This window comes from Cloeon dipterum, chromosome 2 (genome assembly GCF_949628265.1).
Source record: "Cloeon dipterum chromosome 2, ieCloDipt1.1, whole genome shotgun sequence".
Classification (NCBI taxonomy): domain Eukaryota; kingdom Metazoa; phylum Arthropoda; class Insecta; order Ephemeroptera; family Baetidae; genus Cloeon; species Cloeon dipterum.
In genome coordinates, this window is record NC_088787.1 from 14,238,085 (window position 1) to 14,252,850 (window position 14,766).

General features: G+C 39.2%; 2 protein-coding genes across 2 annotated transcripts; one reads left to right on the top strand and one right to left on the bottom strand.

Annotated features, from left to right (window-relative positions):
• Positions 1–5,310: 5,310 nt before the first annotated feature.
• bgm (bubblegum) lies at positions 5,311–12,148 on the top strand. Its single transcript, XM_065477624.1, has 12 exons — positions 5,311–5,463; positions 7,877–8,095; positions 8,816–9,208; positions 9,331–9,526; positions 9,586–9,687; positions 9,963–10,109; positions 10,170–10,420; positions 10,474–10,639; positions 10,695–10,829; positions 10,893–11,183; positions 11,239–11,364; positions 11,423–12,148. Exons 1-12 carry the CDS (start codon positions 5,435–5,437, stop codon positions 11,615–11,617), a joined length of 2,250 nt encoding a protein of 749 aa, XP_065333696.1. The 5' UTR covers positions 5,311–5,434; the 3' UTR covers positions 11,618–12,148.
• A 32-nt stretch (positions 12,149–12,180) lies between these two features.
• Phax (phosphorylated adaptor for RNA export) lies at positions 12,181–14,416 on the bottom strand. Its single transcript, XM_065477626.1, has 5 exons — positions 14,259–14,416; positions 13,391–14,018; positions 13,245–13,336; positions 12,989–13,190; positions 12,181–12,736 (listed from the first exon to the last, which is right to left on the bottom strand). Exons 1-5 carry the CDS (start codon positions 14,286–14,288, stop codon positions 12,432–12,434), a joined length of 1,257 nt encoding a protein of 418 aa, XP_065333698.1. The 5' UTR covers positions 14,289–14,416; the 3' UTR covers positions 12,181–12,431.
• Between the last annotated feature and the right edge of the window lie 350 nt (positions 14,417–14,766).

Consider the following 14,766-nt stretch of genomic DNA (forward strand, 5'->3'; position numbering starts at 1 on the left):
CATTTCACATAAATTGTTTAATGTATTTTAAAGCCACCGACAGACAAAATTATTTAAAGTTAATTTTTAATTTAAAAATTCCAACTGAACGAAGTACAAGCCCTCGGTATTACAAGAAACCCATCTATCAGTAAAAAAAATCAAGATCCCATTCAAAAATATAAAAAAAAACGCAGCGTTACAACTTGGGGTCAAACCCTGAATATTATTGATAGGAAAATGAAGACTTCGTCCTTGTTGATTTAATTTTTTTTAAATAAACTCGTCTGTATATCAGATTGATGTCTGTTCCATTTTCAAAAAAGTAAGGGTTAATTAATTGTATTCATATATGCACTTTGCTCGTTACGCATTTCACAAGATTAAAGAAGTGCAATCGAAAGCTGGAGGCAAAGGTTGTCGTAGTATAGGTTCATGCAGATGGTGTGCCACTGATTATCTTATCAGTTGAATAAATCCAAGGACGTAATATTGTCCAACACTCACTTCAATTCACATTTTTTTTTTTTGGCAAAATCAATTTTGGTTTCAACCACATTTTTCATGCCATAGATGGGATTATTTGTTGCGCTGATATTCCAAATGAAAGACTCGCAAGGTATTTTATTTTGTTTCGCAACGTGCGTTGTTTCATTGTTGTTTGCTGCTTCTGTCCAATGGCAAGGCTCGCTCACTGGTGGTGTGATCGCCGTGATGACACTGAGATTTTTTAATTGGCCTTTTGCGTTAGGTGGAAAGTGCTCTCTTATTATATTATTTTTCTTCTTCACCGCATATATGACTCGTTATGAACTATAAACCTTTTTCTTTTCGCCACATTGATGACTGTTGCTCAATTATAAGCGGAAAGACGCAAGCGCAAAAAATGAATAATTTATGTGTTGAATGTTAAAAGATTCGATTAATTTGTTCACCGTTTTAACTGTGCGTTTCAATTTTAACTCAATTATTCGAAGATAAGCTCTGATAACTTTTGAGAAGATAATAATGATTCATTTTCATTATGTTAAAGATGCCAATCTTTAATATCTCTGCACTGAATTTAATTAACTCACATCACGTGCCGTTTCGTTGTCTCTTGAGAACATATTGTCGCGAGCTCTAAAGTTATCTGCTATGAACACTTTTGAAACTAGCTTTGATATTTAAGCCGAAGCCTCATCAAAGTAGTCACATATATGTATATATACACGATTCACGATTTCCATTAGTAATGAATCTCACTTGTTTAGCAGATAATGCACGCGTCTTTCGACCGTACTTTTGCATATTTGTATATAGAGAAGCTTAGCTGACAGTATACTTAAACTTTTATTCAATTATTGTTATCTTTTTGCACTCTGGATTGATTTGCACGTGGCATAATGAGTTGATACCGAAAGTTATTTTGAAAGTTACTAAAGTTTGTGAATTTAAATGTGATTTGATTTGCTAAATTATAAGTGAATGGGATTTAAAAAAAAGTATTTATAAAATTTTCTATAATGAAATTTAATTTTTCATTGTCATTTTGACGCTTAATCATCGTTTTATTTATTGAATGAAGTCAAATTATTTCTCATTGTATTTATCTCCATGTTCTCGCTAAAAAATATTTTATTGTTTTCGAAAGTGTTGATTGCGAGCAAACTTAAAATTATACATGCAGTTTTATATTTATATCCCCTTAAGTTATTAAAAATTTAACTTGAAAAACTCTTTTTAAAAGATATATATTATATCAATTAACAAATATTTATTGTTTCGTGCTGCAAAGTAGTCGATGATACTTAATGTCAACAAGAGAAAAGTTGACAAATATGCTCTCACGTGCCTTCATCGTGGTTTTGGTAAAAACTTTAGTGCATACAGATCAAATTCCACTGAACAGAACATCAGCTCACATTGACTGAATGCGTTGAATTCTTCGCACTGCGTATAATCATAGCGAATTTTGTAGAGTCGTTGCATTTTTATGTGCAAAAAAAGTTAGATAAATTTCAATAATTTTTTTTTTAATTTGACAAAATCAATTAGTTTCAAAATTAATTTTACTAAGGGCTGACAGGGCAACTCTGCCCCAAATCAGCACACATCCGTAAAGTAATGAGACAATTGTGTAAGAAACAAAATTTGGAAGGAAGTAATGTTCAATGGTAGCTTGAGATAATTGCTTCTTCGATTTTCTTCATAAACGCACTTGAATTCTCGTTCATACACAAGTTTGGCGAAAGACTATTCCACTGACGATAGCACTGCACTTGGAAGCACTGTTCAGGCATAGTAACATTTACACGCGGAGCCGGAAGCCTCAATCGATGAGCTCTGGACCTGCCTATCAAGTCAACATCGCGCATGGTGGTAACACAACATTTTAAATATTCAGGGCAATTATTATACAAAATCTTATGTGTTTGTGTTAATACATGCAATTTACGTCTGTCTGTAATCTTTAAGATACGACACTTTTTACACAAAGATGACAAATCTTGCTCGCGTTTGGTGTCAAATATTATGTACCTCATGAGGTTGTTCTGTAAAACTTGCAGCTTATTCAGCTGCTCCGCGCTAAGGTTACAGAACACGAGATCACCATAATCAAATTGCATTTTCTTGTATTAAATTTCATAATACACATATCTACATGTTTTATTTTCCCATACATTTCATACTAAAAGGAGGATTTAGCGTCTGTAGTTAAAATTTTAGAGGCTTGGAAATTAATGCTTGACCAATTTTTATTATAGCTATGATTATTCCTTCCTTGAGCTGGTCATATAATTATTGTTTCATTTTTTTGCTAAAAACGCTGTTACGCACTTAACTTGACCTTGGTTACACAATCATTGCATGGGAACTTAATTGCTAAATTACTGGCGAATATACGCATATGTATAGTCCGCCTTATAGTTAACATCAAAATGCAATCCTTGAGCTTTCGCACTGTCTCATTTCCTCGGGATCTGTTAGCAGTTTGCACGAAAGAAGAATTTTCACATCCACTGCTTCTTCGCTGAGCTATTCTGTGCGTGTTAATGAACGTCCTCTCAAATCAGCTGCAACTGCTCATTATTGACGAGAGAGAACTCAAGGTGTTGCGCGCATGATGCATTTCTGGGATGCATTTCCAGTTTTCCTTGCCACTGACCTCTCAGGTCGTTTGCAGAGCGCTCAGGGCCGCTTTTTCTCTATCGTATGCACATGCTGCGCAGTACCTCTTCTAAACTCATGATCACCTAGTCGACCCTTCAGTGAGCTTTTTTTAATGAAACGTGTGCTGCAGCGAGCGAGATCTATTAGTGGGAAGAAACCTCCTTTTGTATATTCTGAACGAACGCGTGCATGGTCTCTTTAAACTTTGTTAGTTGAGTTTATTTGGAGCTCAAAACAAAATTGGAAATAAAATAGTTTTGCTTCAATTTGTTGAAATGTTGGTGATATAGGCATTTAAAAAGAAAATTACAAGTTTCCTTCACTTTATTTTTATAGTGGCCATATATCATAGTTTTTCATTGCTTCTAGATCATTTTTTAGTTGTGAATATTCCGAAATATTTTTCGCTTTTAATGAGTCGATGACTAACAAGATACTTTCTCGTCTCGCGATCGTCTCTTAAATTATTAAGAAATAATTTATTATTTACAAAAGTCTCCATATATGCTATATACTCTTTAAATATATTATTATTATTGTTTATTCCCACAGTTTGGTTGTATACAAGTAATCATGTTATGGTATAGTCAATAAAAATTATAAAAGCATGTTTGTGAGAAAAGGCAACACTCTTAGCGGACAACTTACGAAAACCCTGTCCCGGAGCATAATAGCATAAAATTGAAATCAAACTGCAGTTATTCTTTCTATGTCATTCACACATAAATTCTAAGGCTGTATTAAGTATTAAATTTTCAATGAAAAAACGTTTGTACGTGACGCGGAGTTGGTAGGCTCAATAATTATTGCGTGGATAGTCTTTTGGTTTTACCAGCCCATTAATTGCGAAACCAAACGGAGAAAACAGAGCCGCGTGTGATGCGTCAGGGAACCAGTTTTTTGCGCGCAGTATATTGGGTGGAAAACAAAAATATTCAGGAGAGGTAGATTCGCAGTCACACCACACTGTTAAGGGGACTGGGAATATAAATGACGTAACGTGCGAGATTCTTTACCTCTCGCTAAATAACAGTGCGCAAAAAACTTGTGACGCAAACAAAATGAAATGTATGCATATAGAAGCGATCGAGGCTTTTGCTGAATAAAAAGAGTCAACAAACCGCAAATATCGCTCTCCCGCAACAAGGGAAAATTGAAATCGGCACGTCTCTAACATTTCGTAGGAGAAAAAGCTGCGTTCGAGCCGTGTTTCAACCTTGATTTGATCGAGTACAATGGGAAATAAAGTAGGAAAATGTGCGCTAGCCCCAAGGTGCCGCGAGTCTCGGTATATTATGATGGTTCGAGAATGTATCCAGTCATCCTTCGCTACAGATGAAGATGAGAAGTCACATATTATAGTGGTGGTGATAATGCATTTTGTTCATCATTTTTTGGGAGCCGCACAGTGCTTCTTTTGTCTCCTTGGTGTGTGTGTGCCTTGCTCCGAGTCAAAGATAATAGTATATGTTGATGCCCACAGAGACCTTGTGTTTTGCAAAGGTTGCAATAAAATTATTGGCCCACGCGATTTATTGCCTCTATTTTTAGTCTTGCAATCAAGGTAAAATTTGTTAGTGAAGCGATGAAAAAACTTAAGTTGGATTTTTTATGAACATAATTCAGCAGCTACAATGTGATAAAAATAATTCGTAAGCTCTGCAATTTCTTTATCAGGGTTTCCCACAATTCTTCATCTGATAAATTAATTTGCACCTTATCCGTTCCTTCAAAATTATAGGTTTTTGGTCTTGCTTAAAAGATTAAATAGCCTGATCGCCTCAATTGCACAATTTTGTCTCTCTTAAGTCCATGTAAAAATAAATAATTTAATTTTCATTGCATCATAGAATCACAATATGCCATTTGAGAAGGAAACACAATAACACCGTTATGAGCTTTATTAGCACTTGCCACCCATTCAAATATTATTTAACATTCAATCCGGAAACGGGCTTGTAACATACAAATGACACAGGGTCATTCATTCCTAGAAATGGCCAGGTGTGCAGAGTTTGTCTAATGGGAAGAGAAACATTATACGATGCGGGCGAAGGAGAGTGTGTGAATTCACAGTGCCCGTCGTCGTGACCTAAATCCCAAAAGAAACTCATACCCAAGGCAGATAGTAGTGGGACTTCTTTACTGCTGCAAAGGCGACTCGCCCGGCCTTCCGCTTTCATTCACAGTCGGTGTTTGTAAATACAAACACGCCGCTCGCGCTGCAGCTCTCTCATCTAGCTGCAGATACAGGAATATAATATTTTTAACCGCTGCCTGAAAGCACATGTGAATAGGAATCATGGTGGTCGTGGCTCAGCGCTTTGATAGGTATGTGCACGGCGTTTATTTATTTTTTTACGGCGTATTGTTTGAGGAAAAACGGGATTTGCCTTACCATCGGATATCTCATCTATGAAATTTGTGCTTTTGATGATACAAACTGATATCCACTTGTTTTTTGTAACATTGAATTCAAACGCCTATCCTTCTCAATGCGCAATTTTGTTAGTGTTGATTGATAGAGATGAGTGGCATATATTGCTGTTAATGCTAATCCGTTGTCAGGCAGCTTTCCGACAGCACAATCTTCTCTAATCCCTGGAAATATGATAAGCGTTCATCTTTACTTTATCTTGGTACAGTATACGTGCTGTTAAAACGCGCGTTTATCTTTACAGGATTGGGTAAAAATACTTTAATCTTAAATTGTTTCGAGTTATATAAAATGACAATATTAATCCTTTTTCGCATGCCTCTCTCACCCACGTATTTATTGAAAGCAAGCAACGGTCTGCTCTCCTTTGAGGTCCTCGTCGCCGTGCGTACAATATTCGAGCCTACTTTCTACACGCTAAAATCGCTATTGAACGTTTCGCAAGGGAGGTCGTTAACTTCTAACCACCTTTACATCATCATTTGTGTTAGACCACATAATATCAAAATATTAGATTTAGCGACAAATTACTTCCGTATTTTGCCAAACATATAGTTCTAAAACTTCTAAATTACCAATTAATAATAAGCATCCACGTCGCATTACGTGTGTAAAGCAGGTATTCATTTTATCAACTCTCTAACATCGTGCTGGTTGAGTGAAAGCAGTACAACCAATAAATAATTAGTTTCATAATAATGTTGATAGAGTTTATGCCTTAATACAATCAAATACAAATCAAAGACAAAATTTTAGGCTGCAAAATAAATAACATCTGCATTTTTACCATGTAGTTTATATACATAGTTTCTATTCATCGTCACTTTTAGTCTTTTTTACTTCTCCGTGTTTTAGTGAGACTGTCGATTTCAATGCATATATTATATATTTTTTTTCTCGAGCGTGAAGCTTCTAAAGAAGTTCAAACACCGTGTGTATAATGAATTATGTGCATACTTAAGGAGCGTTTGTTTTAAATGAATAAAAAAAAATAAATGCAAAGTGCATTATTGAAAACTGCCTTAAAGCATGATTTGCAAAACCGCATTTCTATCGTCACTGTCTCTGTGGCAAATATAGCATTTCCTTCCTCCGCTCCTTTTGTAGTATGCAGCGCGGACTATTCATCTTAAATTATTCTGAGAAATGACTTAACTGATTTACAAGGTTTAAGGCCGCAACCTTCTTTTTTAGTGTTATATTTAAAAGAAAAGCCGAAAACTTCCTTGGGTTTGAGAGCGAAATTGTTTCAAGGCAATTTCTAGTTTTAGCACTACTTTGTTGCCTTTGCAGCGAAGCGACCATTGCGGCAGCCCAATATGGGTTTTTGCCAACATCAAAGCTGGAGTGCCGTCTAGTTGGCGGCCACAAGCAAATCGAAGCGACGAGACACGAATGGTGTTCAAAGAATATTTCACAATGAAGACTTTAGAGAGAGAAAATCGATGCATTTTGCCAAGGAAGGCGACCTAAGACAGATTCAGTTCAGCAAAAAATGTGCGGATTGACGCACCGCACATGTTTCGCGTAGCCGAAATTGTTTTCCTCATCGGCGTGCCGAAATGTCAGTGGTTAAAATAGCGTGGTCGCCAGCCGCGCGCACTTTCCGTGCGAACACAACTTGCTAGGGAGAGAAGCGAACAGGGCAAACACACAACCACGCCACTTTTATCAAAAGTAAGCAAACCCTTATCAAGGAAGAAGCAGTGGCCTGATGCGCGTTCCACTCGCAATCGAGACGACGCTTTTATTTCTGTCCTCTATACTCCTCTACCTTTTACTGTCACTCGATAGACGTTTTGCTAGAGGTTGCATGCACTTTATTGCAATATTGTTTGTTTCTTATCTGAGTGTGTCGTTTTCAGCCATCAAGAAGTGATAGTGTACCTATTATATCATAAATACTTTCTCACAATTAGCAATTAGCAAGACAATCTGTGAATAATAAAATACGCCGAGCATTCTCTTATTTTGATAAATTTTGCTGTGTCTTCCCAGTTGAACTGCTTACGCACAAGTTTAGGTAATTTTTGAGAAATCAACGCGGTCAAAATCATTAGCAAGAAAATGCGCCGTTCCATTTAACATTTTTAAGATACAACGCCAACGTCATAGGCAGCGTTGCAGCACAAGGAAAGTCCAACTGTGGATAAGATTCGGGTGTTTTTGTGGGCGCAGCAGTCTACGGGACTTCCTGCCACACGCGCGCGCTTCCTCTTTTTTACGATCACGCCACTTCTCGGCAGTTTGTTGCCAGACACACACCGAGCAGGACGCGTTGAAAATGGTCGGCTTGGCGTGTTTCAGGAGGATGGACACGGAGACCCTGAATGGAGAGGTGACCCCGGTGGAGCAGGTCGGCTCCAAAGGGGACGGCGCCATGGAGCCGCACGCCATCAGTGGCTTCAACCTGGTCAACACCACCAACGACGAGGACCTGACGCCACCCTCGGTCAACGGCCACCACAGCCCCGTGCAGGCCAAGAAGCTGCCCCCGCAAGTCATTGAGGTGCAGCCAACCATTGAGTAAGTAGATCCTCATTCGGACTTTGGCACTCTCTCATTGATCAGTCGATGCGACCGATATGTCTCAATCGCGCGCGCGAGGCATCTGCATAGATTGCAGTTTGATTTTCGCACCCAGCTAGAGCGCAGTTTGTCGGTGCTCGTCAATTCGTTTCATTTTAACTTTTGAATATTTTTGTAAGTATATATATCCTGTTTATTTCTTTAAAATTAACAATTGAAAGCTTTTGCCCACTGGAAAATAGTCGAAACAACAAGAGTGGTGCGGTATACGTATTTATATTTATAGCTAGAAAGTGTGTGGTGTTGAAATAATTGAACTATCGGAAACACTTAAACTGTACAAAATAAACAAGCGATCATACCACCACGCACAGTCCCCTTAAGATTAGTGCTTATGCAACTGCGCAAGCACTGGTGTTGTGCGGGCTTGCATTGAAAAATGGAAAGGTTTTTTTCTAAATGATCAAATTTACAGTAAAAAATATCTGATGGTATTTTTTATGGTCCTGCAATTGTTGGGAATAAAAATGTAAAGAAATTTGTGCTTTTCCTTGCATTCTATGCTTGGCAAAAGATGAGTGCATTTTTAAACAACGTCAAGTGAGATCAAACTAAATATTTTTATCTCCGCCATATATCTGCCACTTGAATAATTGTTGATAGTAGTCTTCTTCATTGCATTGTATTTAACGTGTATGCTCCGTCATTGCGTTTCAGAGTGGTTGCCGAGCAGAAACCGAAAATGCAGACTAAGGAGTACCTGGACGGCCCTGACCAGTTGATCCCGAGTGAAAGCCTCTTCAACTGCCAGCCTGATGGAGCTGTCAAGCTGCGAGTGGGCACGGAAGGAGTCGCATCGGAAAAACCTATTTCCGTGCCTACAATGTTGAAGAGAACAGCCGACCGGTTTCCCAATCGCACTGCCATGGCCGTCAAGAAAGACAAGAACGCAGACTGGACTAGAATCACCTTCAGAGAGTACGAACAGAATGTTCGCACTGTCGCGAAAGCGTTCATCAAACTCGGCCTCGAGCGCTTCCACTCGGTCAATATTCTCGGCTTCAACTCGCCAGAATGGTACATCTCCGACTTGGCGGCCATCTATGCAGGGTAAATTTACTTTTTATTATTATTAAATAAAATATAGCCAATATATTTCTAAGAATGTAAAAAACCAATGGAAATATAAAAGAGGAAAATATAACACTACAATTAATTAACTCTTCTTGCAGTGGTTTTGCAGCCGGCATCTACACCACAAACAGCGCTGAGGCGTGCCACTACTGCGCGGAAAACAGCCGGGCTAACATAATCGTAGTTGAAGACGATAAGCAGCTGAAGAAGATCCTTCAAGTCAGATCGCGCCTGCCGCATCTGAAGGCAATCATCCAGTACGCTGGAAAACCCGAAGCTGAAGGAGTGCTCAGCGTAAGCGACTCGTCTTTTTGACCGCCATAAGTTAAATGCAACTTAATTTTCTAAATCAGTGGGAGGATGTGATGAAACTTGGCGAGGAGCAGAGTGACGATGAGTTAGAGCAGCGTATCAAAAGGATTGCTGTCAACCAATGTTGCACCTTGGTTTATACGGTACGAATTTAAGTTGCACGCACCCCTAAAATAAAAATAAATAAATAAATCTCGGCAACTTATCAATTTTCCTTTTGCTCTACAATTTATAATGTTAAAACTAGATCATAAATTCAATAGTTGAATGAAAAATATCCACCAGCTTTTCTTATCGCAGCAATGCCACAAATCTTGTTGTTTAGCGTTTTCCTCAATCACTGTGATTTCCGCACAATTTATTTCCTTCTGACGTCTTTGATGTTCTATATTTTCTTATTGTTTCATGTCCTTTTTAGTCTGGAACCACTGGCAATCCCAAGGGCGTGATGTTGAGTCATGACAACCTCACGTGGGATGCTCTTGCTATCGGCAGCTACCTCAAGTTGAAAATGGGAGAGGAAGAAATCGTCAGCTACTTGCCTCTTAGTCACGTTGCCGCTCAGGTACAATTTTGATCTCGAATTTGTTTTTTTTTTTAATTAAATAAATGACCAAAATTTCAGGTTGTGGATCTTTTCATAACAATTTCGTACGCAGCTACTGTGTACTTTGCCCAACCGGACGCGTTGAAAGGAAGTTTGCTGCCCACCCTGTTGGAAATCAGGCCAACAAAATTCCTTGGGGTGCCTAGGGTGTGGGAAAAAATCTATGAAAAGATGCAGGACATTGGCAGGCAGTCAACTGGCATTCGTAAGACTCTCGCCACTTGGGCCAAGCGCCACGGCCTTGAGTACAACATGAACAGGATGAAGGGGTATGTAAGAAAAGGATTTAGTAAAGCGTTGTTTTAATTTATTTTCTATATAGAATTAATACCCCTACTTGGAGCTACACATTTGCCAGTTTTCTGGTGCTCAAAAGAGTTCGAAAGGCGCTTGGATTGGACAGGTGCAATCTTTTCGTGTCTGCTGCCGCTCCCATCTCGACAGAGGTTGTGAAATACTTCATGAGTCTGGACATTCCAGTCATGGAGGTAAGGTTATCAAGAAAATAACTGGTCTAAATTTATGTTGTGACTTGTTCTTCAGGCGTATGGTATGTCAGAGGCCGCTGGAGCTCACACACTGAACACTCCAGACTTCTTCAAAATCGAAACTGTGGGCAAAACCCTACCTGGAATGCAGACACTGCTCTTTGAACAAGATGAGAGCAAGCAGGGAGAGGTACGTACGATAGTGATCCAAACATTCCTCAATAGATGAGCTTTACAAATTTCTTGCGTGCAGATTTGCATGAATGGCCGGCAAGTTTTCATGGGCTACTTGAACAACAAGGAGAAAACCATAGAGAGCATGGATGCACAGGGCTGGCTGCACTCTGGCGACATTGGCAAGGAGGATGATGATGGTTTCCTCTACATCACCGGCCGTATCAAGGAACTTCTGATCACCGCTGGAGGAGAAAACGTACCACCAGTGCCAATCGAAGACGTCATCAAGGCTGAGCTGCCTGTCGTCAGCAACGCCATGCTGATCGGTGACCGCCGAAAGTTCCTATCAGTGCTGCTCACATTGAGGGTAAATCCCAGTCACATTTTTTCCACTGCCACTAAATATTAATTCATGAAAACAGACCGACACCAATTTGGACACTGGCGAGCCTCTTGACAAGCTGACAAGCGGCGCGAGGGCCTGGTGCGAGGAGCAGGGCAGTTCCGCCACCACCCTGTCCGAAATCATCAACGGCCCTGACGAGAAGGTAAATGATCAGCTCTCTAATTACTAATCTTTGTAACAATAACATTATTGCATTCTAGGTTATGAAAGCCCTGGAGAACGGAATCATCCGTGCCAACAAGCAAGCTGTGTCAAACGCTCAAAAGGTTCAGAAGTTCAAGCTGTTGCCCAAGGACTTCTCCATTCCCGGAGGCGAACTTGGACCTACCATGAAGGTCAAGAGGAATGTTGTTCATGACCAGTACCTAGATTTGATCGAGTCACTCTATGAGTAAAACGGTTACTTCATGTTTCTACCATTGCTCAACTCTATTTCACTTGTCTATGTGCTAATGAGTAAATAAGTCTAAAATATTGCTTTTGTTGCAAATATTTAAAAAAAAAAATCGCTTGTTGATGAAAAAATGTTCGGCCAGGAGAACTTCAGACTTTAATGTCCTTAATGGTGACTTATTTATAGGAATTTAATGCCAATTTCGAGAAAGCCTATATATGTTTCTGTGATTAGTTTTTAAGTCTTAAATGTTTGGCTAAGATTTACATCTGTCCGCAATCCCTTTTTGTAAAAATTGTAATTATTCTTAACCCTGATCAGATGAGTGCAAAATCCGCTGTCCAATATGTACTAACTATTTATTGACCAAGACTATTATGAGCTGTGATGAAGCAAAAGCAATTTATTTTTGAGGTTGATCGCATATTGAGAAAAAAATTGTCGAAAAATGTTGCTAACTGATGATTGATAATGGGTGCCAATGTCTTGAACATTTCAATAAAGTTGTATATAACTGTATTTTGTTACCGAATTAAGAGGATTCAATTTGATTAACCCCACAAATTAAGGGATACATTCTTGCAGTTTTTTTAATTGTTGTAATAGGCAGAATTTATTTCTCAGAATTCATACAAAATTAAATAAACTGATTCAACCAGAACAATCAAGCTAAATGGCAGGAAAAGAACTTGAGTGTTTTAAAGAGTTTCTGATGAGGATTAAACTCCACGAAATCAGCAAGCTAACATACTGACCGAAAAATCTCTTGACCTGCCACCAGCTGCAATGAGAGCTTTTGAGCTCGGTTGCCTACATCAAAAAGTCTCCATATCGTCCATCTCCTCCATGTTCACATGCAGGTCCAACAAGTCATCTTCATAAGACGTGAGGGACCGCTCAGGCACATTGTTGTTTGTCTTGAGGGGAATGGCTCTCCTGTCCTGACTGTCATTGACACAGCCAGACTCAGGGCTACTGTCTGCTCTGCAGTCAGTGACCGGCGACGGAGGTGGATTCCTTACAATGGCTCTGGGGTCCTCCTCCTCGCCGCTTGTGGGTTCAGTCTTCATGTCCAGCTCTCCGTCCTCCAGCTCTCCATCCTCAATTTCAGCCTCAGTGACTGCAACAAAAATGAGAAATCTTTAAATAGTTTTTGGATTTACACCCTTTTTGAGTAACTTTGGTTTAAGAACATCATCTTAATTTTAAAAAAACGAGTACAGCTTTTGAAAAATAGGATGTTGGTGAGAAAAAGGGGTATATGTCATGAAATGATATCTAAATTGGCACGAAACCCGTCTGAAACTTTTCAACCCTGATAAGAAAAAGTTGAGAAACTAATTTTTTGGTATTCCCTTTTTGTGACAAATACCTTTGGCATGGTTAATAGGCTGAGAATTGGCAGCCATGGCAGCTATTGCTATCTCTCTCCTCTTTTGGGATCTATGCAACCGCTTGACCTTATCTTGTTCCCTGCGATTGTCCTCAAAAATCTCCAGGCATTCACCACTGTTGCAGGTATTCCTGACATGGAAGAGAAACACACCTCCACTAGTGCGTCGGCGAGTTTGGTTCTGAAACAATTGGAATATAACCTCACCCATCATACAAAGGGCAAATTTATCTACCATGATGAGCATTCCTCCATTGGCCTCAACACTTTTAGTCAGCTTGTAGATTTCTGCAGCCTTCTCTTTTCCAATAACCTTCACTATTCTCACTGAAATAATAATAAAAATAAAGAACATTGATTGCCTGGCAGCTGAAAACTTACAAATGAGGTCTCCTTTCTCCTCATTTAACTTTTCTGTGACATCCTTGGCAAAATCTTCAATTGAACTATCCAGGGTGACTTGCAGATCTTTCAGCTCCCTCTTGGTTCCTTTTCTCTCAGTGGCGTTCTTTGTCCTCCAACCCAGTCTACTCTTCACGTTGCCGCTCTCCCTTTCAGCGTGGCTTCTCTTATTACTAGCAGGAAAGTTTGGACTCCTTCTACGAGGAACGTCATCTGCGAAATCCTCAGGACTGTCGGAGTAACCAGCACGGTGGGACAAGTAGTCGTAGGACTCAACATTCCTGTCTCTTTTGCCAGGTCGCTGAGCAACATCACAGCCAATTAGTCCTCTTGTCAGAACTTCCTCCTGCAGGCCTGAGCACCAAATGTCGTACTTCTTAGTTTTTGCAGCTGCGGTTGGTGGAAGAGGACGGGGCTTGATTGCCTTCACCTTGCGCTTCTTTGTGTGGCGATGTTGATCGCCAGTGTCATTATCCGAGTCACTGTCATCAGAGGAAGAATCCTCCTCAGGCTCGCTCTCATCTGGAAGTTGTTGGACAGGCCGCGGACCTGGGTCAATTAGTTCTGCTGGCCGCTGAAGTGGTACATAACCGAAGTCAAGATCGACCTGCGAACCCAACAAAATTACTAATTAACATGTTTCCTTCGAACTCACAGCTCCTGAAAAAACGTTCTGTTTGCAGAAAGGCGGGGAATTTTAGAGCCCATATTCAACTTCTTTGGTATTTATGTGCATTGTATTTTGTGTATGTATAAATGCATTATTACATCAATTTATTTTTGTTCAACCGAGGTTTAATCTATATCAATGATTTTAGCTGGTATTAAATTCCGAATTTCACTTTACCACATCCTCGACGATTTCGCCGTCTTCCATCACAAGAATTGTGTAGGATTTGGCTCCAATCGAGACAATAATGGACTGAATCGGCTGTGTTTGGTTACCGTCCTTTTTGCACACTTCTTGTACACAAACTCCGCCTTCATTTCGTTACGTTGATCGAAGGCAGCAAACTGGAAACGGCGCCATAACATTTTTAAGCGGGAGATACAAAATCGTCGTGGTAGCGGCAAAAATATAAATCGTTTAACAAAATTAAACTTTTTATTACACCTATAGTAATTATACTTCATCTCTTGACTAAATTTGTGGTATTTAATTTGAATTTGAAGGCTTGATATCAAAAATAAATATTGACAAAATGGCTTTTAAAAAGGACCTAGAACATAAAAAATTAATAAACTTCTTATGGATATATTAATAATTAATAAAAATATATGAACTTACATTTTTTACTTTTAATATTTATTTTTATTTAATTACACTGTAACGCAGCCATATCCATTTTAAGGTC